The sequence below is a fragment of the Larus michahellis genome, chromosome 3 (assembly GCF_964199755.1).
Source record: "Larus michahellis chromosome 3, bLarMic1.1, whole genome shotgun sequence".
In the NCBI taxonomy this organism is placed as follows: Eukaryota; Metazoa; Chordata; class Aves; order Charadriiformes; family Laridae; genus Larus; species Larus michahellis.
In genome coordinates, this window is record NC_133898.1 from 57,850,724 (window position 1) to 57,873,142 (window position 22,419).

Below are 22,419 nucleotides of genomic sequence, written 5' to 3' on the forward strand. Positions count from 1 at the left end.
GGGTTTAAGAAATTAGACTGCAAGAAACCTGAAAAAATTAGTTTAAGGAGTTCTGTCTTTTCACCAAGCTTAGCACATAACTTTAATAAAGTTCCGAACAGTGACATAAATTGACCCCATTCTGCTAAGTTAGACTAGCTGTCTACGTGGATCAAACGTTTCAGAGAGCTCAGGTTAGAACAAACACAAAAATAAAAAAAAAAAAGAAATGTACTTTAAAATTATTGAGTTCTGAAGTAAATTCTGTTAGCCTGTCAGGTTGAGCTATAACAGTTTATTCTAGCCCTCAAAAAAGGTGTTGAAGATTTTAAAATCAAGAATGTGACACACTTCCACACATTTAAAATTATTTTATTATAAGATGCCATGTTCCAACTTTTTCCAGCTTTGGACTTTCACTGTGCCTGTATACATGCCTGAAGAAGTCACTGCTGTTCCCTGGGAAGTTTTCCCAACAGTCTCCATTTCACTGATAGATTCTTCGTGGCTCACGCAGAACGACACCACCTTCCTGCATCGCTTTTTCAAATTCCTGAATCTTGTTTAAAAGACAGAGAGACACAAGTAAGTACAAAGAAGAGACATCAGCACCAAAATATCAGCGGGGATGTGTTACATGGAGGGGCAGAGGTTTACAGCCTCATTGAAACATAATGCCAGGAACTGCAGCTTGTCAGAGATACCCTTTCGAGCATCGCAAGAAGGGACTGTCAAGCCACATAAGAAAACTAATGGTGAAGAGGAGTAAAATTAATGCTTATAAAGGAAAAAAAAAAGGCCAAACGAGTGTTAGGTGATGGGTACTTGCCGAGTCACAACGATATTCCCACGGTATAACAGCTTTAAAGTTCACAAAGTTGATTCCTGCTTCCAAACAGCGCTGCGCCATTACACGGCCAAGGTTTTTGCAAGCTGATACTCCCTTAGGACTGTACAGGTGTCTCTTTATGGCCCACTCTCGGGTAGAGGCAGATACCACGACATCCCCATTACAGCGCTCAACAAAGGCTTCTACATAATGCTGTGTCCGCTCAAGCCGTAATCTGAGTGAACGAAAGAAAGCACATGGGCTGTGATGTCTTTTCCAGGTTTAAAGAGAGAACACATTCACACAGTTAAACGCGTGAGTGAGTCACTTCAAATAAAACTGAATGTACTGGAGCTATTAATACAACAATGATTTCTTAATACTGCTGTTATTATCTTATCTAGGTTTTTGGTTACTTTATTAGAACATAAAATAGGACTCATTTTACCAGTTCAACAGAGTGAAATTCCAAAAGCAACTTTTCACCACTTGCACAGCTGACAGTCCTACACTGCCTCAAGCCAGCACTCGCTCCAAACCACGCACTATATACCTGCACGGTGTAGTATGGGTGCTTATAGAATCATAGAATCCCAGAATGGTTCGGGTGGGAAGGGACCTTAAAGATCATCTAGTTCTAATGTCCCTGCCATGGGCAGAGACACCTCCCACTAGACCAGGCTGTTTGTGGGCTATATCAGGGGAACTGCTCCAGCAGAAATATAATCTTATATTTCTGTCTTTTAAAGGCTTCTGCTTACACAGCACGTAACAACTTGTCAGAATCAGCAAGTGGTCAAGCAGTATTTCATAAACTGTGACACATAACCACAGAGTGTTAGGGGCAACTATTTTCTATTGCAGAAACAATATAAGATTTCCACGTCTGAACAAATTGGACGTGGTTCTCCCCTCGAGAACAACAAAAACTTCCAAACCAACCAAAAAAACCCGCTACTATGGTGCCTCAAATAAAATAACAATGCGTGGTCAGCACAGAACTAGGAGAATCCTAAGCTAAACAGTAATAGCAATCTTAGCAACAGATCTTCAACACATATACTAACTTTCACGTGATGCTAACCTACTGTTCTCTGACAACAGAATATTGCTGTTAATTAAGAACGACTAAGGAAGCAACTGATTCAACAACCCCAAAATTTTGTAGAAGTTCCACCTGGTGTTTTTTTTTTTTTTTAATTTGTTTTGGAGTCTTCATTTCTGCCAGTGACTTTCTGACTCACCTATGCCAGAATTCACGCTTTGGCCATGTTGTCTTCCAGCCACGCTCCTTTCTAGCCAGGGCCAACAGCTCCAAGTTCCGAGGATTCCTGTTAGTGAAGTCTGGGGCAACAACCTCATTTTCGCTTGTGTCCACTTCAGTCTCAGTTTTGAGATGGGCTGTAGTTGATGTTGATGCAAAACGAAGACCTTGAGGAAAGCAGGAAATACAACACCCCCAGAGTTAAAAAAAATATAGTGTGGACAGTAGAACAAATACAATACAGAATGATGCAGCTTATAAGAGTTAACAGGGCAAAATTATCTTTTTTTTTTTAAACAGTAAATAGATTGATTACCTGAGCTCAACCTGTTTTGCCAATTTACGGGGTGAGCTGAACGCTAAAAATGAAAAGTGTATTAACTGTGTTTCAAACCCATGCATAAAATATAAACTCATAGGTGACTAGAAGATTCCTAGAATTAAGGCTTTATAAAATGCTGAAAGACACAAAGAACCAATAACAGCGCTACCAAATAACAAGCTAAAAATCTCAGATCCCGTCAAGTTGTTCGTCACTAATTAAGCTAACAAACACGGATTTGGAGTTAGGCTTGCGATCTCACTCTGCTACACAACTTTCCGGTCCATAGAGGGAGAGGGTACCTCTGGCCAGAGTGACGGGCAGGGGGCCCTTCCTTGTCAGATCGCCCACCCCGCCCGGAGACGCGCCAGCAGCGGCCCCGTCCCACAGCCACCCCAACGGCCGTTACAAGCGGGAGCCGGGCACAGACCGGGGCCTGCGCACGACGGAGCGGCCCCACCAAGACACCGGATCGCCCTGGGAGCGGCCCTCCACTGGCAGCTGGGGGGAAGCTGATCCCTCCCCGGGAGAGGCCGCCGAGGGGCTGCGCTTACCCGCTCCACGAGCCTGGAGCCTGCCGGCGGCCAGCAGCAGGCAGCCGCGGCCGCTCAGCGCCATAGGGAGCCGGTGCCCGCCACGGGCGGCTGTCACCTCCGCGCCGCTCAGGGGCACCTGGGCGCCGCCATCTTGGCTAGACCGGAAGCCGGCCTCGGGAGGACTTCCGCCCGCGGTTGATGACGTCACGCGGAAGCACTAACTTCCTCTCCCCACTCCCGGCGTGGCTGCGGGGAGGGCGCGGCTTTTATTACAAAGCAAAACGGGTTCCAGGGCGCCGCAGACGGCGAAGGAGCTCCCGCCGCTGCGTCAGGCACAAGGGGCGTCGGGAGGCGCGCGGTGCCACTCGTCCTACTGCCCGCTCCCCGGCCGCCGCAGGGTCACCCTGAGCTCCTGCAAACCCCTCACCGCCCGGCACAGCTCGGCCAGCCCTCACCGCCGGGCAGCTTCGGGCGGCGGCACCCATCCCGCCGCGCCCCACTCCCGAGGTGGCGCGCATGCGCGCCGACCCCCGCCACCTTCTAGAAGCCGGTGGAAGGCCTCCTGCCCCGCCCTGCGCGTGGCGCCTTTGTTCGGCCGCGCGCACCAATGGCGGCTCGAGGCTGGACAGCGCCGCGCCCCTGGATTGGGCAGGCAGGGCCTGGTGCCGCCCTTCGCGCGCGCGGGGCCGCCCCCTGTCCCTCCCTCCCTCCTCTCCTCTCGGGGAGGGTGGCGGGGCGTGTGTACCCAGCATTCCTTGCGGTTCCTCTGGCCATTCCGCGGCTCCGCGCGCTGCCTGCCCTCTGCCTCTCGCGCGGCGGCCGGGCGGGAAGATGGCGGCGATGGAGGGGCCCCTGGCTGTCTTCGGCGAGCGGACCAGCGGCGACACCATCCGCACGCAGAACGGTTAGGGCGGCGCGCTGCCGGCCGGGGCTTGTGTGAGCGGCGGGGGGGAGAGGCGGAAGGGAGGTGACATGGCGCGGCCGTTAAGCCGCCATGTGCTCACCCGCCTCAGCCCCCAGCCGAGAAGGGCCTCGCCCTGCCGCCAGCTTCCCTCAGTCCCGGTCCGCTAGGAGCCTTTGGGAGGGCCGCTGCCGCCGGGAGGGAGGGCGGGTGGCAGTGTTCCTTCTGTGCAGGCTCCCCGAGGAGCCGAGAGGCTGGCGCCATCCCGCGCCCCTCCCAGGCGTCTCGGTTGGGAAGGGATCCCGAGTCCCCTTCTTTGGTGGGAGCACACGCGGGCGGGGAGGGGTTGGGAGCACCTGCTGACCGGAGCAGGTTGCCCAGAGAAGCTGTGGATGCCCCATCCCTGGAAGTGTTCAAGGCCAGGCTGGATGGGGCTTTGAGCAGCCTGGTCTAATGGGAGGTGTCCCTGCCCATGGCGGGGGGTTGGAACGAGGTGATCCTTAAGGTTCCTTCCAACCCGAGTCGTTCTCTGATTCTATGATCGGCTCGGTTCCACCCTGCGCTCCGCGAGGCCTGCAGCGTGGCCGCGGGGCCTTTGGTGGGCAAGGTGGGACTGGGGAGCTTACTCCTTCTCTGGCACAGGGAAATAACCCGCTCCGCAAAGCGGAGACTCCTCAAGATGAGTGGCTTTAACTGTAGTTCCTAAAAATGTCCCGCGTTTCTCAGGATTTTATCACAAGTCTTGGGGGAGGGCTGCAAGTTTCTAGACTGTTCTCAATTTCTGAATAGTAAAAAGAGAAAGGAAGAAGCTGAAAACCTGCTTCCTGACGATCGTGAGAGTTGTGCAGCTCTGATAATACTTTAAGCTGAACACTTGGAATGAGAATTAGCTTAAGACTTGATAATGGCGACTTTGATGATACAACAGTTACTTCTTTCAGAAAGCTGCCATTACTCCTCCAAAGCAAAACAAACAAAAAATAGTTGTATCATTTGAAGTTCAAAGTGAGGGTCTGGCTTGTCACTCTTCCCATTATACTACCACTTTTTCACTTTCCAGATTAAGTGGCTATGCTTGTGGGATAGAGAAAAACTTGCCACGGTCTGAAGGAAAAGGTTGATTATATCTTTTTCCTATATGAAGTTGGCAGAACATCCTTTGAACAAGCCATTATGTTAGAGGTTTCATGTTACTTTAGTAGTGACTGAAACGCCACTTTTTACTTCCTTAGTTATAGAACAAGCATTTTGTTTCGGTCACAGACCTATGTAGGGGAAAAAGGATGGGTTACTAATATGTAGTGAGACCATTGTTCTGCATCTGCGTAGAACTGAGGAGTAAATGAGAACAAAGTTTCATGACATGACTTGCTGCTGCAAAAAGAAACAGTGCTACCAACCTCTGTTAGACTACCACCACTACTTTTCTGACCTTAGTAGTGTGTCCTCCGTCTTACCAAGACAGCAAAAAATGATTCTTTTTCTGCTTGGTTAGTTTTGCCAGGTTAGTTAGCTGAACCAGCTTGGAGGGAGGAGTGAGGTTTGGCACAGATTGTATTTTTTGGTAGCAGCAAGCCATTACTAGCTTAGCTAGACTGAAACCTAATCCTGAATTAGGTCACTTTGTCTCAGGTTTCTGAATCGCAGGTTCTTGGCACATTTTCTTGTAAACCTGAACCACCCTGAAGTTTTTATTTTTTCTTTCATTTATTCAGTTACTGCTGCATCTGCTATTGCCAACATTGTGAAGAGTTCTCTTGGGCCAGTTGGTCTGGATAAGATGTTGGTGGATGATATTGGGGTAAGTAAGCTTTCTTTAAGAAGTGTCAGGAGGACATGTATTGCTGTGTAAAAATGCTTCCACTTAGTGTGCTTCATAGGTCTAATGTGCGCATACCTGTTTTTTTCCATGGTTCTGAGGGGTAGGAGGAGAACTGTGGTAAAACCGAGCACTGGATAATGGCTGCTACATCATTTTAGTTTAGTCTAGTACTGTAGTTTATATGGCACAGTTGTCTCCTTTCTATGTGTGAGTTCTTGTGACCGCTTGCAGGTATTGGTCAAGTTCACAGAAATATCACCGTTAAAGTTAGGCGTTGTGATGGTGGTGACTTGTGTGTCCTGGTCTCTAAATTAGAAGTAGAAGAATTCAGACGATCCCATAACAATTTTAAAGCAATATTCTGTATTTCATATTTTAAAGTATTTCAAGCAAATGTGGGAAGTTTCCTATTTTATAGGCTGCTGTAATAAAATACTATAATAGAGGGTAGTCACCATGCTACTACTAATCGGGTATGTGTAAAACGTTCGATGAGTTTCTGTAACATAAAAACTTTTCTGATAAAAAGTAAGTGCAGATTTTCCACTGGTAACATTTCTGTTGTTGGAATGGGACCCCTGGTTAAAAAGAAGCAGTAAACATTTGGTATAAACAATTATTCTATAGGCATTTGCAAAGAATAATTTCATTTCATTTGAATAAACATTATGAAGCACAACAGTTAAAACAAGAGAAACATACTTCGTGTTGACATTTGATTTCTGAAAATTAGGATGTGACCATTACTAATGATGGTGCAACCATTCTGAAACTGCTAGAAGTGGAACATCCTGCTGCAAAAGTTCTTTGTGAGCTGGCAGACTTGCAAGACAAAGAAGTTGGTGACGGGACAACCTCAGTGGTATGTAGAAAGATACACAAAAGTCAGTGTTTCATTATCACTGTGCAGCTTTTGATTTATCCATTACGAATCTTGACACAATGTGGATCAACTACACAGAATGAAAAACCTTGCAGTTGACTGACTATAAACAGGTTTTTAAAGTATGTTAGAGAATAAAGCAATTAGACTTGTGATTTTTTAGGGATGCTGGTTTCCATATGCAGCTGGTGCTCCAGAATGGAATTTGCTTACTGCAGTTTGATCGTTTATTTTTTCCTTTCTTTAAGGTTGAGGATAGGTTCTAAATTAAAGTTCTTAATTTTTAATAACCATGAGAAATTAAAAGCATTAGGACTAATGAGGATGCTGCATGTTGAAAAGTTGCCTGAGACTTTTGACAACTGGTGGGGGAGGGTGGAAGCAGGTAGGTGGCTTTTACCTGATGTCAGATACTATTTATAATTCCAGGTTGCAAGTACTTGTTTCCACTGAGTAGACATTGGACAACTATTTGTGATGCTACTTTCCACTTAGTGGCAGCAGGTAGTTATTTTGCTTGTATGGAATACATGTATTTAGTGTTTGTATTTCGAACAGGTAATTATTGCTGCAGAACTTCTAAAAAATGCAGATGAGCTAGTGAAACAGAAAATCCATCCTACCTCCATTATTGGTGGATACCGACTTGCTTGCAAGTAAGAAACTAATACAGTTGAAGTTGAATTTTTTTAAGGTACAATAAGTGCATCCTTTTTGTTATTTCTGTATTTGTGACTGCATTAATACAGACTTCTTGGTGCAAAGTGGATACAGCGTTTTGCTTTGGGGGTGTATTTTTGGCTTTTTTGTTGGTTTGGGGATTTATTTATTTATTTATTTATTTTTAATTTCTGTAGTCTCACATAAGAATGTGACTTTACTGTCCTAGAAGATGAATTGATTTCATCCCTGTGTTCTTTGAGATAACATTTAAAAAGGCTGAAAGCGTGTAAGATTTTTGTCTTAGTGTGGGTGGAATTCTTAACCAGTGTTTGTCTTTGTCCTACAGGGAAGCAGTTCGCTACATCAATGAAAATCTTATTATTAACACAGACGAATTGGGCAGGGATTGCCTAATTAATGCTGCTAAAACATCAATGTCCTCTAAAATTATAGGAATGTATCCTTTAACTTCATCAAGTTACTTAAGTGAGAGTGATTGGTTGGAGAGCTTGAGTTTCCTTTGCAGTAGTTCTTATGAATGGGGTATAGTATTCAAGCTGTTGTTTTTGTAAGAAGTGTGTAAAAGCTTTTCACAGATACTACTGTCTGGCATGAGAAAACATACTCCACTTCACTTCATTTAAAACCTGGTTAGGCACATCACAATAGCTTAATCTATTGTTTCCTTAGTTAGTGAGACTAGGTAAGGAATTGTGTGAATGGAAGAATGCGTTACAGAAGTCAAGTACCTGAGGAGTCAAAGTAGAGGAAGGAAGATTGCGTTTTGCTTCATAGTCATAGAAAAACCTGCAATTTTAGCCTTTGTGCTAACAAGGGTATGCGGACTAACCATAGGATAGGTATTTTTGTTAAGGAACAGAAGGTGCCTAAAATGCAGGCATCACACTAGCCCATCCTAATTTTCTAACCGGTGTTTCAGCTTTAAGAATTACTCGTTCCTTAAGTGGATGGTAAAGAAAGGTAGCACTGCCATACCTTTCTGGTTTGGGGACTGTTAGCAACTTCTTTTTGTCTTAAGCATAATACTAGTTTTCTTCTTCAGTTTTAACCTTAACAGCATTGTAGTGATGGTGATTTCTTTGCTAATATGGTGGTGGATGCTGCAATGGCAGTTAAATACACAGACCAGAAGGGTCAGGCTCGGTATCCAATCAACTCGGTTAATGTTTTGAAGGCACATGGCCGCAGCCAGAAAGAAAGCATACTTGTGAACGGTTATGCTCTGAACTGCGTGGTGGGATCACAGGGTAAGAACGTAGTATGTTTCATAAAGCTTTTGTGTGACCTCAGTCCTCTGAGTCTTTCTGCATGGATCTTCTTATTGACTGCATTAGTTGCAAAGCATATGAGTTTTCAATTCCAGAGCAACTAAACAAGAAGGCAAAAAACCCCCTGCTTCACCGCGGTTTCTAGGCTAGGGTCTGCCAGCTACTAGTGGTCCACAAAGTGTTACTGTAGTTTCCCCAGCTCAGTATGAGCGTGGTGACGCTGTCATCTTCTGAAACATAAGCACCTTCCATGTGAGGAGCCAGCGTCAGGTTAGTAGAGAACTGTTGCATTTAGCAGAATGGTAGTCTTGTGATTAGGTAACCTAAAGGTTGCAAGTCTGATGGGTCAACTTTGCGTGGTCACTCACATGTTGGGGACAGGGTCTGTAAAAAGGAGACAGAGATTATCACAGAGATTTTTTTTTTTTGGAATTTTCTCTCTTTGTAAGTCTTTGTTAGCATTTTGCTGTACTAGGACAGAACTGGAGATGGAGAAGCAATCTGAAATGTGAAAGTAGCCTTAGTTTTTATCTGTAATGCTAACTTGTTGTTCTGTTAACTTGATTTGACAAAGTTTATATTCTTGTTCTCTCTCGTCAGGTATGACCAAGAGGATAGTTAATGCAAAGATTGCATGCCTTGACTTCAGCCTGCAGAAAGCAAAAATGAAGCTTGGTGTTCAGGTTGTTATCTCGGACCCTGAGAAGCTGGACCAGATAAGGCAGAGGTGTGTGGAAGCTTGAGTAACTGAGGCAGTGGGGTTTCACAGGCTTGTTTTGGTCTCTTCAGTTGAGGTGGCTTGAGGTAATTTTGGCTGAGCGCAAGAGGTAAAAATGTTAACATTTCCCAGCGATACCAAATACTCATGTAAAAGTCTTCACCTCTGGAGGCAGAACTAGTATTAAATCAGTTTTTGAGAAATCCTGGCAGAGCTTTGCATTAAGATTTCAGGAAATGGGTTGACAGAGATGTGATTTCGGAATTGATTTTTAAATACATTTTTATAACTTTCACTTTACCCTTGCAGAGAGTCAGATATTACCAAAGAAAGAATCCAGAAGATTTTGGCCACTGGTGCCAATGTTATTCTCACCACTGGAGGCATTGATGATATGTGTCTGAAATACTTCGTTGATGCTGGTGCTATGGCAGTACGAAGAGTTGTGAAAAAAGACCTTAAGCGGATTGCTAAGGCGTCCGGAGGTATCTGTCTTTTTTAAGTAAAAGCTATTGTTAGGGCTTTAGTAACTAATTTTCAAAACACGGCGTCTTAACATGCAAGCCATGCAAGGAGAGGATGAGTAGAGCTGAACCACTCTTGTTAGGTTTTAATTTTACTGTTGGCTTTTAAGTGACCGTTCTGTCAAAGCAGATGAGTACTGTAAGAGTTGACTGCTGAAGATTTCAGTGGGAAAAATGCTTAGAAGTCTTTATTAATCACACATTCGTAAGCCTCACTTTGGAGAGCTGTGTTAAGTACTGTGTTTAGATAGTTCAAAACATGACGAATTCCTAAATCATTACATATATGCTGAAAAAAAAATGTGGTCCTATACAGATTCTAACTGTCAATTCTTAAATTTGAAAGAAAGCATTTTCATTATGGTAAAGCACAGGAACTTGTACTAGCTGTGGAAAAGTAAGTGCTGTAAAAGTTGAGCAAAAAGAGCAGTATCGAGTATCAACTGGGGAATATTGAATTGCTATCTGAGAATTAGAAGTGCTGTTGAATTTAAGAAAAAAATCTTATGCTGCTTTTATTTCTGTTTTCAGTTTGGTTTTCTTTCTGTATGCCTCTTCTGGGAAGTTGGGAAAGGATGTGCCGGAATTGAATGCTAATTTCACTTTTTTGTGTTTCTTAAAGCAACCATATGTTCAACCCTTGCCAACCTTGAAGGTGAGGAGAGTTTTGAGGCGTTAATGCTGGGACAAGCAGAAGAGGTGATTCAGGAGAGAATCTGTGATGACGAGCTGATTTTAATCAAGAAGTAAGGATCCTTTTTAAAATACTCAGTTTTGCGTACACTTTCTACTAAGCATGGAAGTAAACAAATGCTATTTTATCTCGAACTATCTCAGTGGTATGAGTAGTTACACGCGTGGGAAAGAGTATATGAGTCCACTGCAAATTAGAAGTGAAGGTATCAGTATTTAATCTCTTCTGCTGGGGCCAAACGCCTCTTTCATCAGCCTGTAATGTATGAGACTGTCAGATTGCTAGGTAGACTTTTTTAACATTTTGTTTATAAACAATTTTTCCTAAAATTTACAATAAATTTCTGTTAGAAAATTGCTAGAGACATTATTAAAACATTCATATCATGTTCTTTTACCTGGCTTTTAGCAGTATAGTCTTGCTGGCTTCCCCTTACGGACAGTAAAGGGATGCAGGTACCACCTGAGTAATTTCATCTGAATAAGGAGGTGCAAGCTGAATCCTACTGTGTGTAGTGGAAGACAGGATTTATTTGTGCTAGTTTCTTGAATCAGTCATCTGCTGGGTAGTATGAAACGGACCACATTGTTAAAAGGGTATTTTTTTTAGTCGTTTTGTGTTTTTTTTTAATGAGTAAGAAGAGCAACAGTTACTAACTGTCCACACATGCTATTTTCCCTTGAAGTTTTCAGTATGCCACCGCTGTCTGATACCTGAAGACTTGAGTATCAGTTTGTTTAACAAGAACACACCTTGCGTATTAACTTTTCCACTGCTTCAGTATCCCTTCTCAGTGTTCAGCTTCCTGTAGCTTCGTTTGTGCGTGGATGAAATGCTCTGACCATGGGACTCGTGTGGCCATTACGTGACTGCATAAACTGTAACGTTGTCAGTTATTGGCTCACTTAATGGCTATATGAAAGAGAACTTTAATACCTATACATTTTTCCCTTACTTGATGGGAAAATGTCTTGTCTGTCGTACTTATGTCAGGTATCTTTCTCTGAAAGGCTAAATTCAAACTAGTTTCTTGCGTAGTAGAATTTAAATCTTATGAAGTTACAGTGTACATGTCCTGCAAGGGTGCGTAACAATGTTAAGATTTTCTTTTAAACAACGAAAGAATCTGGCTCAACTGAATTTGTCTTTCGAAGAAAAATTTCAGCAGGAATAGTTTTAATTGGTATTTTATTCAACACAGCTGACTTCTGGTTACTTTTTTCCCCAGTACAAAGGCTCGTACTTCAGCATCAATTATCTTACGAGGAGCTAATGACTTCATGTGCGATGAAATGGAACGATCTATACACGATGCTCTCTGTGTTGTTAAAAGGGTGTTGGAGTCCAAGTCTGTTGTCCCAGGTGGTGGTGCTGTAGAGGCAGCACTTTCAATATATCTTGAAAATTACGCAACCAGCATGGTAAGTCTTGCACGAAGAAGTAATGGTGGGTATCTGTTAGACTAGGACAATGTGAATTTTCAAGTATTTATTTTCTCCTACTAGAAGTTGGTTCTGTGGTTCATGAAAAACCTAATCATCTTACAGAATGTAAGATGCCTCTTTAAAATTGAGGATACGAGTTACTCTGATAATTGGACAACAGAGTTCTTCGGCCTAAAAATAGGTTTTGCACGTAAACCCCCTACCTAGCATTGGCACTCTTAATCATGGCTGTATTTTTTCGTCTTTTATTGCAGCAATTGGTTTAAAAACTTTTTCCTCTTTCTAGGGATCACGTGAACAACTTGCAATAGCAGAATTTGCAAGATCCCTCTTAATAATTCCAAATACGCTGGCAGTAAATGCCGCTCAAGACGCGACAGATCTCGTTGCGAAGTTGAGAGCGTTCCACAACGAGGCTCAAGTTAACCCAGATCGCAAAAATCTGAAATGGCAAGTATCTCTTTGTAGGGAGGCTACTAAAAGTGAAGTGGCTTGGTGACTGAGATGGAAAATTGTTCTGCCAGTTTACTGAACCGTGATTTGCATGTAAAAAAAGGTCATAGGTCACCACTGAACTTTTCTGCCTTTGTCCTTAAGTCCTACGTCTGTGTCACCGTGACCGAGGAGTAGTTAAAAAGCGTACTCCCAACTATATTTCTACTTTTTTCTACCTCTCCATTGATAATATTTCTTCTTTTCAGGATCGGTCTTGACTTGATCAATGGAAAACCTCGCGATAACAAGCAGGCCGGTGTCTTTGAACCAACCATGGTCAAAACTAAGAGCCTAAAGTTTGCGACAGAAGCTGCAATTACTATTCTTCGAATTGATGATCTTATTAAACTGCACCCTGAAACTAAAGAAGAGAGAGGGTGCTACGAGGATGCAGTTCACTCTGGAGCACTTGAAGAATAACTTAGGTTTTATTTATGTTTGTCCAACTTACACTTCCCACTCTTGTAACTAAAGTGTTAATAAAACAAGTGGTTAAATGCTGCTGCTATTTTCTTGTTGAACAAATTAATTTGTGAAAGTGAGGTTGGTCCTTGCATTGAGAATTTAAGCTCTAGTGCGTGTTAACAACTCAAATGGTTATTTAATATTAGGCAAAACAAACAATGTAAACTCCGTGATTAGAAGTTTATTAGTGAACTGTTTCAAAGCTAGTTAGCACTAGCTATTCATTCATCCACACTCATCTCTCGATGCACATGGCTATTCCCATTCCTCCTCCTATACACAGAGCAGCAACACCACGTTTTCCACCTGTTCGTTCCAGTGCATGTAGAAGAGTAACAAGGATGCGACAACCAGAGGCGCCAAGAGGGTGGCCAAGAGCAATAGCTCCGCCTTGGATATTAATCTAAAAAAAAAAATAAATAGAGAAGGTCAAGTTAAGAAATCATTAAACCAGCTTAGTTGAGTTTCAACATGACTGACTTCACTGGATATAGTCCCTTGAGTGTAAGTCTGAAACTGCTACTGCTATTTCAAGGAGAAATTGAATGTGGCTGCAACAGCTGTTGTAGTTAGTATTTCTTCTGAAAGGGGGCTAGCTCTACTCTGGAGATAATTAAGGTGATAACTGAGATGAATTCAGGGAGGGGAGAATAATATCTGCAATTTTTGCCATCAGTGGAAGAACAGAGTGGCAGATACACTTCCAGCAGCAAGTTCAGATTCTGAAGTTAATTACAAGCACGCTCCAGCAGTTGCCGGGAGTTGCACGCAGATCAGCTATCACAGAGTTGGAGCCGGCTCAGCGGCAAAGAGAGCCTACGGCAGAGTAGTGCTAGGGAACGCCTGCTGGGGTGCCCAATCCTCCTGCTTACGGCAAAGTGATTGCAAAAGGTCTGCTCTCACCTCTTTGGCATACAATCCAGATGCACAGAATAGAAAAAGTTTGAATTACGGGAGGCAAACTAATTACAGCCTCAGATACATTTATTACCTTTTCTGGATTTACTTTCAGTTCTTTTGCTATCGCAACAGATAGCGATGCAAAGGCTTCATTAATTTCAAACAGGTCAACTTGTTCCAGAGTCCAGCTGGCTTTCTCAATCTGAGAAAACAAAATAAATAGAGGCTTTATTATCTTTTAGACTTTCCTCAGCATTGGAGGAAGCTTTTCCTAAGAGACTCGAGTCAGTTGATTTGAAGCCACCGCTTCTAAGAAGTTAGAAACGAATTTTCATAGCCAGGGTTGATGACAGAATTCTTAAAGACAACGGACAAAAATCCAGTGTCAACAATAGTCAGTACAATGTGCTGTGACATCCTGGATGTCTTAAAAAATCTTGACTAACTTTACAAACGTAGTGGTGGTGGTGCAATTGTGGCAATCAAACTGTATGTGGTAACCTTAATAGAACAAGCTGTTTCCAAAAGTAGGTTTTAACATATTAAAAGTAAGTTTTCCAGGATGTAAGTCTGATTCCGTTAGAGATTCTCTGCTTAATAAAGATTTTTACATAGGAAACAGTGAAGTGACCCCTAGCGATGGGTGTCAAGCGTAATTCGTCCAGTCTCTGGCCTGTAAGATGAAAGCTGCCCCCTAAAGCTTTTCACAGCGGGCTAATTTGGAAGATGGTTTGGCTCCTGTTTTCACTTGAGAAACTCTTGTGGTGCAATTGCCTACTTGATTACAGGCTCAGGCATGTTTCACATTATCCACACTTTCACTTCCACTCACTCTAACAGCAATGCTTTATCAGCAGAATCAGCTGCAGCAATGATGTTTCACAACCAGCTAGCCAGCCTGGTGCATCTCCAAGACTATAGTCAACGAGGAGGGCCTCTTGCTACTAGGTAGTACAGAGACAGCATGGAAACCGTTCACCTTCTGGGAAAAGTCTCATCTGTTAAAGATTTACTATGTTGTTGCAACGCTAAAATGCACGGCCTAGTCATTCTCTCGCTGTAAAGGGTTACTATGAAATTGTGAAGAGATAATTTCATGGAGGGTGTGAAGTGTTTGATAACATGCATTACAAAGTTTACATTAAGAAGTAGGGTGCCCTTTTTCAGAGTACCTATAAAATTATAGGTGCTGTTAAATACAGCTTGTCTGTTCCGCAATTTAAACTAAAAAATGTGTATAGCATATACATTTATAGCATTCTTGATTTAAAAGAACAGTGTGAGATCTGATAAAAAGTTTCAGTATTACAGTTAAAAGCCACAGAGCTTGGGCGAGTTCAAGTAGGCTTCCACATTGCCAGGACATTTCAGAGATTAACAAAATAAGGCCTTTACACAGGATAAATAAAAATAAGAAGGAATACTACAGCAAATCTATCCTTATCAGCTGTACAAGAGCTTTTTCCATGCTCAGTTTCATAGCTCAGTTTTAGCAGATTATCAGCCGGGGTTGCCACGGGCTGCGTCTATATTGGCAAGCGATGTGGTACCACAGGAGCTGCTCACTCGGGGCTTGTTATTTGAGAACCTCGTCGCATGGACAACACAGAGCGCCTCAGTGGGTGCAGTGACGGCCAGAGCACCTTAGATGTGGCCCCGGAGTGCACCTTCTTGTTTAGGTTCATCTGCAAGGAATCCAGTTTGCGTGCTCCAACCCTTTCCCAGGGCAAACCAAAACACAAAGGGCACCATCACATTTCCTAATGCAGATGCACTCTGGCTCTTCTCTCTGAGCTGTGCTCTTGCAAATACAACCAGGCAACCATCTGAACACTAACCTGGCCAGACACAGCATCGGAACAACATCACCCCCAAATTAGGTTAGCATACACCTCCATGAAATTGAACCTTTAGCTTCCTAGGTTATCTAATTGGCCTTTCACAAGTATGACTAGTTTGTGTTCTGATCTCCATTCATACATTTATACATTTACTTATTTTTTTCCAATGAGCAGGCACCAGCCTGGTAGCACTAGAAATCTTGATCTCACATAGTCTTCACTATTTTAAGACTTTTTTTCACTTAGTTTATTTTTTCTACTAAGTTTTCCTTAGATTACAGAAAAACCAAGGCATGGCCCAGAAATGAAAAGCAATTACAAGCAAAAGTTTTAAAATAATAGATACATAGATAGATAAATAATTACTTACAGCTTGCTTTATTGCTGAAATGGGCCCTACTCCCATTATAGATGGATCTATACCTGTCTGAGCCCAAGATACAATCCGAGCCAAAGGCATAAGACCTCTCCTAGCAGCTTCCGATTTCTTCATTAGAATTACAGCTGCAGCTCCATCATTTATACCTGCGGAATGACAAACAACTTTTATGTGTTTGTTGGGTTTTGTGGCTTTTACCGTACCACATCTTCCCGCTTGCATAAGTTCACAACCTAGACAAAACAAAAATGGTAAAGGTTTTATTTGTTTAGATCAGTATTGCTCAGTTCAGCCAAGTCTGACACCTGACACAAAAACTTCAAATGGGTAACATATCTATACTGCTGTAAGCATGACACATTATTGACATACTTATTTTATTTATTTTTCTATTTGAAAAGCAGCAAGTGGAAAAGTTGAGAGACAATCTGAAAAAGGAGCACACCAGATTTTTTAGGTAGACTTTGGAAGAGGCAGCATAAGGACCCAAGGAAGAAGTCTCAAAGCTGCCACTGGCAGGAGAGTTAGTCCCACAGGAATAACATTTTCCAACATGAAATGTTAAGTTTTCCTTTGTCCAGACCTGCAGCATTAGAAACCACTACACAGCTAGTTTTAAAAAGAGAGGACGTAGTTTCTCTTTGTTCCAGCCTATCAAATATTGCTGTTACTGTCCAAACACTTGCTTCATAGAAAGCAAGCAAACAAAAGACAAGTCATCTGAAAAGAAATCCTCCATCCGTTATATTCGAGTTCTACCTGTGCTGTCAAACACATTGCCATTTTCTGCAACACATATTCAGCAGTAACCACAGGGCACCCAACCCCTCGCGGAGACCCTGCCTTGAGCCACAAGCAGCTACTGTTCTTTTCCATTTTGGTTTTAGCCAGAGGGACCAACCTGAAGCATTAGCTGCTGTTACTGTCCCAGTTCCGTCTGTCAGGAAGCAGGGCTTTAACTTGGCCATTGTTTCCAAGTTGCTCCCGTGTCGAGGGTGTTCATCTGTTTTAACTTCTATAGGACCTAAAAAACAGAGCGTTATACTCACAGGAGGGTCAAATTGCACGTGCTTGTCTTGAACGGAAATCTGGCACAAACAAACAGGCTGATCAGGACTATATGCCGTATCCCTTTTAACCACCAAGCCGTTGTGTTGGAGACAGCTTCCAAATCAGCGCAATTTGTTAAGCTCCCTCCAGATGCTTCTAGCAGGACAGACAGCTGGGTTTTCTGAGACAAACACTGACAACTAAAATACTGTCTAGTTGTACAAAAGCAGATCTTGTTCTTGCTCTTCCTCTTCTTGCAAAAAGCAGTCAAGTGTCATCAAACACTATCATCTAAACCGGTACGAGGAAAGCCTTTCACTAGTTTGTAACAGGCCTAATGCCAGAACTTCTCCCACATGGTCTATTCAATGCAAACGTTGAACAACTGATTCTTGATTTGTATTCAGAAAATTCAGCTTTTGCATCCACCTCACAAGCAGCTGGGGGAATTCCCCTCCTCTAGAAACAGACCTCTGGCTCAAGCACCATAATAGGTCTGTTTATATCCCTAACAGACCTAAAGAGAAACATACCTAATACATGTAACCTGAACCGGTTAATTAACTAGTAACTCCAATTATTGTCACTGTGTATTTTACTGGGTGGGCAAGGTTTGCCAGATCAACCTGACTGTTTTAAGTTTGGTGCAAGAAGAGTCTAACAAAATGAAAATACTGATTTTGGTACTGTATCTGAGCCTATGGTAAGTCAGCTGTTTTCCTGGATACTAATTACACCCCCAATAAAACAGATAGTAATAGTATTTGCAGAGAGCTACATTTAGATATTCCCCATTTGCATTATTTTGCTCTTATTTAAAAAAAATAACCACTGGAAGTTGAAAAAGAGAGCAACAGGCTACATGCTTACAGAAAAGGCTGTGTAACTGGGAAACCATCCACTGATCATAGCAGACAGAGGAGAAAACAGATTTTTGTTTAGAATCTCTCATTATCCATCACACCTACCTTTTTTCGAAGGTACAAGAACAGGAACAATTTCTTTTGTAAAATAGCCAGCTTTCTGTGCTGCCTCTGCCCTGTTCTGTGACTGTACAGCAAGTTGGTCTTGCTCCCCTCTGCTGACTTGCCACTGGTTGGCCACATTTTCAGCTGAAATAGGAACAAAACGCAAATTGCCATCACAAAATGCTAAAATTCTAAGCTATAAAATTGTGAGCACAAAGACAGTCATTGATGACTGGTGTAGCAAGCAGCTAAGCTTCTCGAACAGTTTTCATTCTGATTTCCTCATTTTGTTTACTCACAATCCTTTATTTTCTTTTGAGGGTGAAAATTTCCATGCGGGATCTCCTCCCATATGGTATACCAAGTTAAACACAAATGCAACTAAGATTTTCTAGTTTATTGCTTCTCAGGATTGTTCTGCTCAGATCTCTCTACAGAGGGAACAGTTCTGAAGTTAGTCTGTTTCATAAGCAGGGTCTGAAAAAGCTGTTGGCTGACTACCCCATCCAGGATGCAATAACCTGAAGTTGCAGAACCATGTGTACGCTTTACGTAATTCCCCACCACACACTGTAAATCTGTGCTGCCGAATGCTTCAGTTGCGTACAGGGATTTTTTTGTTTTTCCTGAAATTAAATGAAATGGCTGAGATGCAAAAGAGATACAATGAGATTAGCTCAGACAGAAAAAAAAACACAACAGTAGCTTTACAAAGCAGAACGTGCCTTAAATGCCTTTTAATATTAAGGATTTCTTTCCTTTTCACAACTACAACTTAAGGACAGCTTGAAACACCTTATTTGAAACTTCGGATTTCTGAAATTTTCTATCATTGAATTCTTGTCCCCTTCCCAATTAACCATTTCATTTTATGGACTGTCACCACTTACCTGTTATACCCATATGATACTGATAAAAAGCATCTGTAAGGCCATCAAGGATTATAGTGTCCTGCAAGGAAGCCTCTCCCATTTTCACCCCAGATCGCATGTGAATGACATGCGGGGCCTGCAAGAAGGTATTTTCAAATCAGTTACTTGTTTTATATCTCCAGTGCACAATACAGCCAGACAGCTAAAGAGACAGATCCCTGCCTTGCGGCTGCAGGCAGCTACCCCAAATCCCAGCAGTCCCCCCGGCTGCCTGCTCCATCTCTCCCTCTGGAGTCTGCCAGCTGGCATGCTCTGTTTGCCCTCTGTATCTCCCCAGCAGCAGAGCTCCAAGCAACAAGCATTTTCTCTCCACAGATCGAATCAATTGTCCCTGGGGCCATCCTACCAGTGTGCTTTAGGTGGTTCCCAATCGCACTTGGCTGCCCGCGAACACTAGCATCACTCTCAGCACGGGCAGCTAGTGAGCCCCGGCACAAGAGGCCACTCCTTTGTCAGGCATCAGATCACCAGCCCAGCATCATTCCTCGATACAGCCTTGGGCTGAAAACCTTGAAATGAAAGCCCTCTGCTTCCTTTCCAAGCTCAAATTGCTCGGTGAACAATAACGTTTCCAGCTATTCCTTTTTCGGGCTTCTTGCAACAAAAAAAGCCTGTCTGTTGCCAGCTGTCACAAGCAAAACATTCACCACAACAGGGCTAGATGGAATTTTAAACGTGGTGTGTGTTTGCAGGGCACCTTTTCAGTAGCTAGGTTGCTGGTTGCTTTTTTTTTTTTTAAAAAAAGCTACTGAAGTCAATTGTTGCATGTGTAAATTCAATCTCAAGTGCAGAAACTACTCTTTGGATCTGCCCTCAGGGCATCAACGTAGAAACACTGTGTTTCAACGCAACGTGATGCTGTTTGCTCCCAGTAAGTCAGCGCAACGCGAGTGCAATCATTTGCTTTACCTTGCTCATACTTTCCATGCCTCCTGCGACCACGATGCTGGAGTCTCCCGTCAGTATGGACTGAGCAGCCAGGCACACCGCTTTCAAGCCCGACCCGCAGATCATCTGGCAGCTCCAGGCAGGCACCGAGTAAGGGATTCCCGCAGCAACACTCGCCTGCCGGACGGGGTTCTGGCCAGCACCTGCAGGAACAGGCAGCATTTTACCTTTGTTCTTAAAGAACAAATGTCAGCCTTTTGATTTTTCACAACAAGTACCCTGATTTCACCAAAATTTAGAGCTCGCTCCTATTTTCAGTTGGTAGAGAAGTTCCCAGCGGTAATCTGTAAACAGGAGCTCAGTTACCTCTCTCATTTATATTGTTGATCGATGAAATATCTGCAAGATGAGGGACTTGCTACTGATAGCTTTCTATCTGCAACTCTGCTTTTGATGGCAGGTCAGATGAAACACCAACTTCAAATTAGCACTAGCCTGTTGTACGCATGTAAGATGAGAGCTCATCTAGATGGCTCCTGGCTGAAGGGTTTTCTTTTTACATCTCCTGTGCAGCATGAACCAACAACTTTCCCTAAAAGGTCCTATGGAAATCAAAAGCACAATTATGCAAGGACAGTCCCGAAAGCTTCCATTCTTTGTTGTAATCCTAATGGAAAGAACAGGAGCGCTATATTCAAAGAAAGCATTCTTCACCTGTGACTCCCCAGGCCAAAGTAATGCCAGCTCTTTGTATGCAAAGAAATGGATAAGGAGAGCACATTGTTCAGGGAGCTAAAAATATACAGGAATCTGGATCAGCTTTAAGTAAGAAAAAAATATGTATTTCCTTTATTTTCTTCCTCCGTCTTTAAAATGCAAACCTGCCCTATGACTCTGCTGATTAAACATTACCCTGGAAAAAGCAAGGGACCGTTCAAAACAAACAATTCCCTATCAGCCACATTTTCGTTAAATCAAAATATTTGTCTCTGAGCAAGTGGCATCACAGATCTTGCAGGTCGGTCTTGCAGACAAATGCAAATGCAGGCCCTGCTCTTAAAAACCTCAGAGCGATCATTATGTTCAGTTTACAAGAGGAGATGACAGAGGCGAGAGGAGGGATGCTCTAACAAAGGAAGGAAACTGACTTTCACACAGTCACTGTTAGCTACTTTGGGGACTTGGAAAAAAAAAACCACCAAAAACAAACAAAAACCCCCCAAACTATGGCCGCACCACATCCTTCCCCAAATCCCGGCCGTGGGTTTGGTCACCCAGAGCAGTGTCCAGGAGGCCGCTCCAGCCGCCCGTTAACGAACCACGTTTCTTAATGGCAAGGAACAACGTTCCGAAAGATGAAGCCGGAGCCCTCCGGCCGGGCAGCCCGGCAGGGCCCGGCACTCCCCGGCACCGCCCGCGGGGAGGGGGATCCCCGCCGCCCCCTCCCGGCCCGTACCTGCGGTGAGGACCTGCCCCAGGATCACCTCCGACACCTCGGCGGGGGCCAGCCCGGCCCGACGCAGCACCTCACGGATCACGACGGCCCCCAGTTCGTGCGCCGGCAGGGACGACAGGCCGCCGTTGAAGGAACCTGGGCGGGCACAGAGGGAGAGGGCTCAGCACCGGGAACGGGGCGGCGGGGAGGGGGACACACACCCGCCGCCGGGCCCGGCCTCTCACCGACGGCGGTCCTGGCGGCGGCGACAAAGACGACGGGGTCCGCGCTCATGGCGGCGGCAGGCGCGGAGCGGGGCGGTAGCTGGAAGCGGGAGCGACAGGCACGGCCGGAGACCGGGGCAGGATTCAGAGCCGCAGCCGGCGGCAGGGCCGCCCCTCGCGTGGTGCCGGTTCCGCCCCTCGCCCGGCGGGGCGGGCAGCTGCCGGCAGGATCCGCGCCGGTGGTTGGAGGCCGGGCCCCGGGGAGGGCGGGGAAGCTGGGCGGGCGCCCCGGGCGGCGGCGGTGGGGTGAGGGTGTCCTCCGCCACTTCCCGCCCGCAGGCGGCGAGGAGAGCGGCTGTAAGGGTTGCCGCCCGGCTGTGGCTGCCCGCTCCCCCTCCCTCTGGTGCACCCGCGGCCTGGGCCCTGCCTCCCGCCGCTGCCCCCGGGCCGCCTCCGTGGGCGGCGAGTGCTGCGAGCGGAACGGCGGGGCAGCTGGGAGAGGGGGGCCGGTGCCGGGAGCGGGAGCTGCCGGGCAGCCCGCGGGGGCGGAGGGCGGGAAGAGAGGAGGCGGCGGCGATGGCCGCAAGGCTTGGCAGGGCCGGCGGGCAGAAACGCTTCCCTGAGGGGAAAGGTAGCTGGGAAGGCTGGGGATGGGGGGCGGGGAGCAACGAGGTTAGACTGGGAGGAAGAAGGGACGCAGCAAAGGGGGGAACTAAGAGCGTAAGTCAAAGAAAGTAACAGCAGTAAAAAAAAAAAAAAAAAAAAAAAAAAAAAAGATAGCTGGGCTGAAATGACTCGTCTGTCCCACAGCCCGGATCGTCAGTCCTTACGCCTTCCTCTGCCCGCTTGTTCACAGAACAGATAGGTGCCTACATGCCTGTCCCAGCACCGCACTGAAGTTACAACTGAAGGCCAGGAAGATGGGTAGAAAATGTGCTGTGGCTCCTACCTTCGCTGGAGTACCAACAACGTT

The 22,419-nt window shown here is 44.7% G+C and overlaps 3 protein-coding genes and 1 non-coding gene across 4 annotated transcripts; 2 read left to right on the top strand and 2 right to left on the bottom strand.

Annotated features, from left to right (window-relative positions):
- Nucleotides 1-335: 335 nt before the first annotated feature.
- Nucleotides 336-3,459, bottom strand: MRPL18 (mitochondrial ribosomal protein L18). The gene is made up of 4 exons (XM_074580333.1): nucleotides 2,949-3,459; nucleotides 2,053-2,239; nucleotides 809-1,043; nucleotides 336-538 (listed from the first exon to the last, which is right to left on the bottom strand). Exons 1-4 carry the CDS (start codon nucleotides 3,010-3,012, stop codon nucleotides 467-469), a joined length of 558 nt encoding a protein of 185 aa, XP_074436434.1. The 5' UTR covers nucleotides 3,013-3,459; the 3' UTR covers nucleotides 336-466.
- An 88-nt stretch (nucleotides 3,460-3,547) lies between these two features.
- TCP1 (t-complex 1) lies at nucleotides 3,548-12,865 on the top strand. Its single transcript, XM_074580328.1, has 12 exons — nucleotides 3,548-3,834; nucleotides 5,547-5,632; nucleotides 6,387-6,515; nucleotides 7,095-7,192; nucleotides 7,546-7,656; nucleotides 8,286-8,467; nucleotides 9,089-9,215; nucleotides 9,516-9,691; nucleotides 10,353-10,476; nucleotides 11,653-11,845; nucleotides 12,156-12,319; nucleotides 12,571-12,865. The coding sequence occupies exons 1-12, from the start codon at nucleotides 3,762-3,764 to the stop codon at nucleotides 12,782-12,784; spliced, it is 1,677 nt and encodes a 558-aa protein (XP_074436429.1). The 5' UTR covers nucleotides 3,548-3,761; the 3' UTR covers nucleotides 12,785-12,865.
- On the top strand, nucleotides 4,858-4,993 carry LOC141741536 (small nucleolar RNA SNORA29). The gene has a single exon (XR_012586411.1). It is a non-coding gene; the product is annotated as a small nucleolar RNA SNORA29 (small nucleolar RNA).
- A 130-nt stretch (nucleotides 12,866-12,995) lies between the features above and the next one.
- ACAT2 (acetyl-CoA acetyltransferase 2) lies at nucleotides 12,996-22,066 on the bottom strand. The gene is made up of 9 exons (XM_074580332.1): nucleotides 21,468-22,066; nucleotides 21,244-21,378; nucleotides 19,809-19,990; nucleotides 18,858-18,975; nucleotides 17,968-18,111; nucleotides 16,851-16,973; nucleotides 15,941-16,095; nucleotides 13,821-13,931; nucleotides 12,996-13,232 (listed from the first exon to the last, which is right to left on the bottom strand). The coding sequence occupies exons 1-9, from the start codon at nucleotides 21,514-21,516 to the stop codon at nucleotides 13,065-13,067; spliced, it is 1,185 nt and encodes a 394-aa protein (XP_074436433.1). The 5' UTR covers nucleotides 21,517-22,066; the 3' UTR covers nucleotides 12,996-13,064.
- Nucleotides 22,067-22,419: the final 353 nt, after the last annotated feature.

Bases quoted from the DNA above. Each gene is read 5' to 3' on its own strand.
- MRPL18 (XM_074580333.1), bottom strand. From the start codon at position 3,012: ATGGCGCTGAGCGGCCGCGGCTGCCTGCTGCTGGCCGCCGGCAGGCTC. The intron at 2,240-2,948 runs GTAAGCGCAGCC...GCTTTCCTCAAG, and splicing joins GCTCCAGGCTCGTGGAGCGG to GTCTTCGTTTTGCATCAACA. The intron at 539-808 runs GCAAGTACCCAT...CTTTTAAACAAG, and splicing joins GGGAATATCGTTGTGACTCG to ATTCAGGAATTTGAAAAAGC.
- TCP1 (XM_074580328.1), top strand. From the start codon at position 3,762: ATGGCGGCGATGGAGGGGCCCCTGGCTGTCTTCGGCGAGCGGACCAGC. The intron at 9,692-10,352 runs GTATCTGTCTTT...TGTTTCTTAAAG, and splicing joins GATTGCTAAGGCGTCCGGAG to CAACCATATGTTCAACCCTT. The intron at 11,846-12,155 runs GTAAGTCTTGCA...TCCTCTTTCTAG, and splicing joins AAAATTACGCAACCAGCATG to GGATCACGTGAACAACTTGC.
- ACAT2 (XM_074580332.1), bottom strand. From the start codon at position 21,516: ATGAGCGCGGACCCCGTCGTCTTTGTCGCCGCCGCCAGGACCGCCGTC. The intron at 21,379-21,467 runs GTGAGAGGCCGG...GTGCCCGCCCAG, and splicing joins CGCCGCCAGGACCGCCGTCG to GTTCCTTCAACGGCGGCCTG. The intron at 16,974-17,967 runs GTAGGTGTGATG...TCTGTTTTTTAG, and splicing joins TCTTGTACCTTCGAAAAAAG to GTCCTATAGAAGTTAAAACA.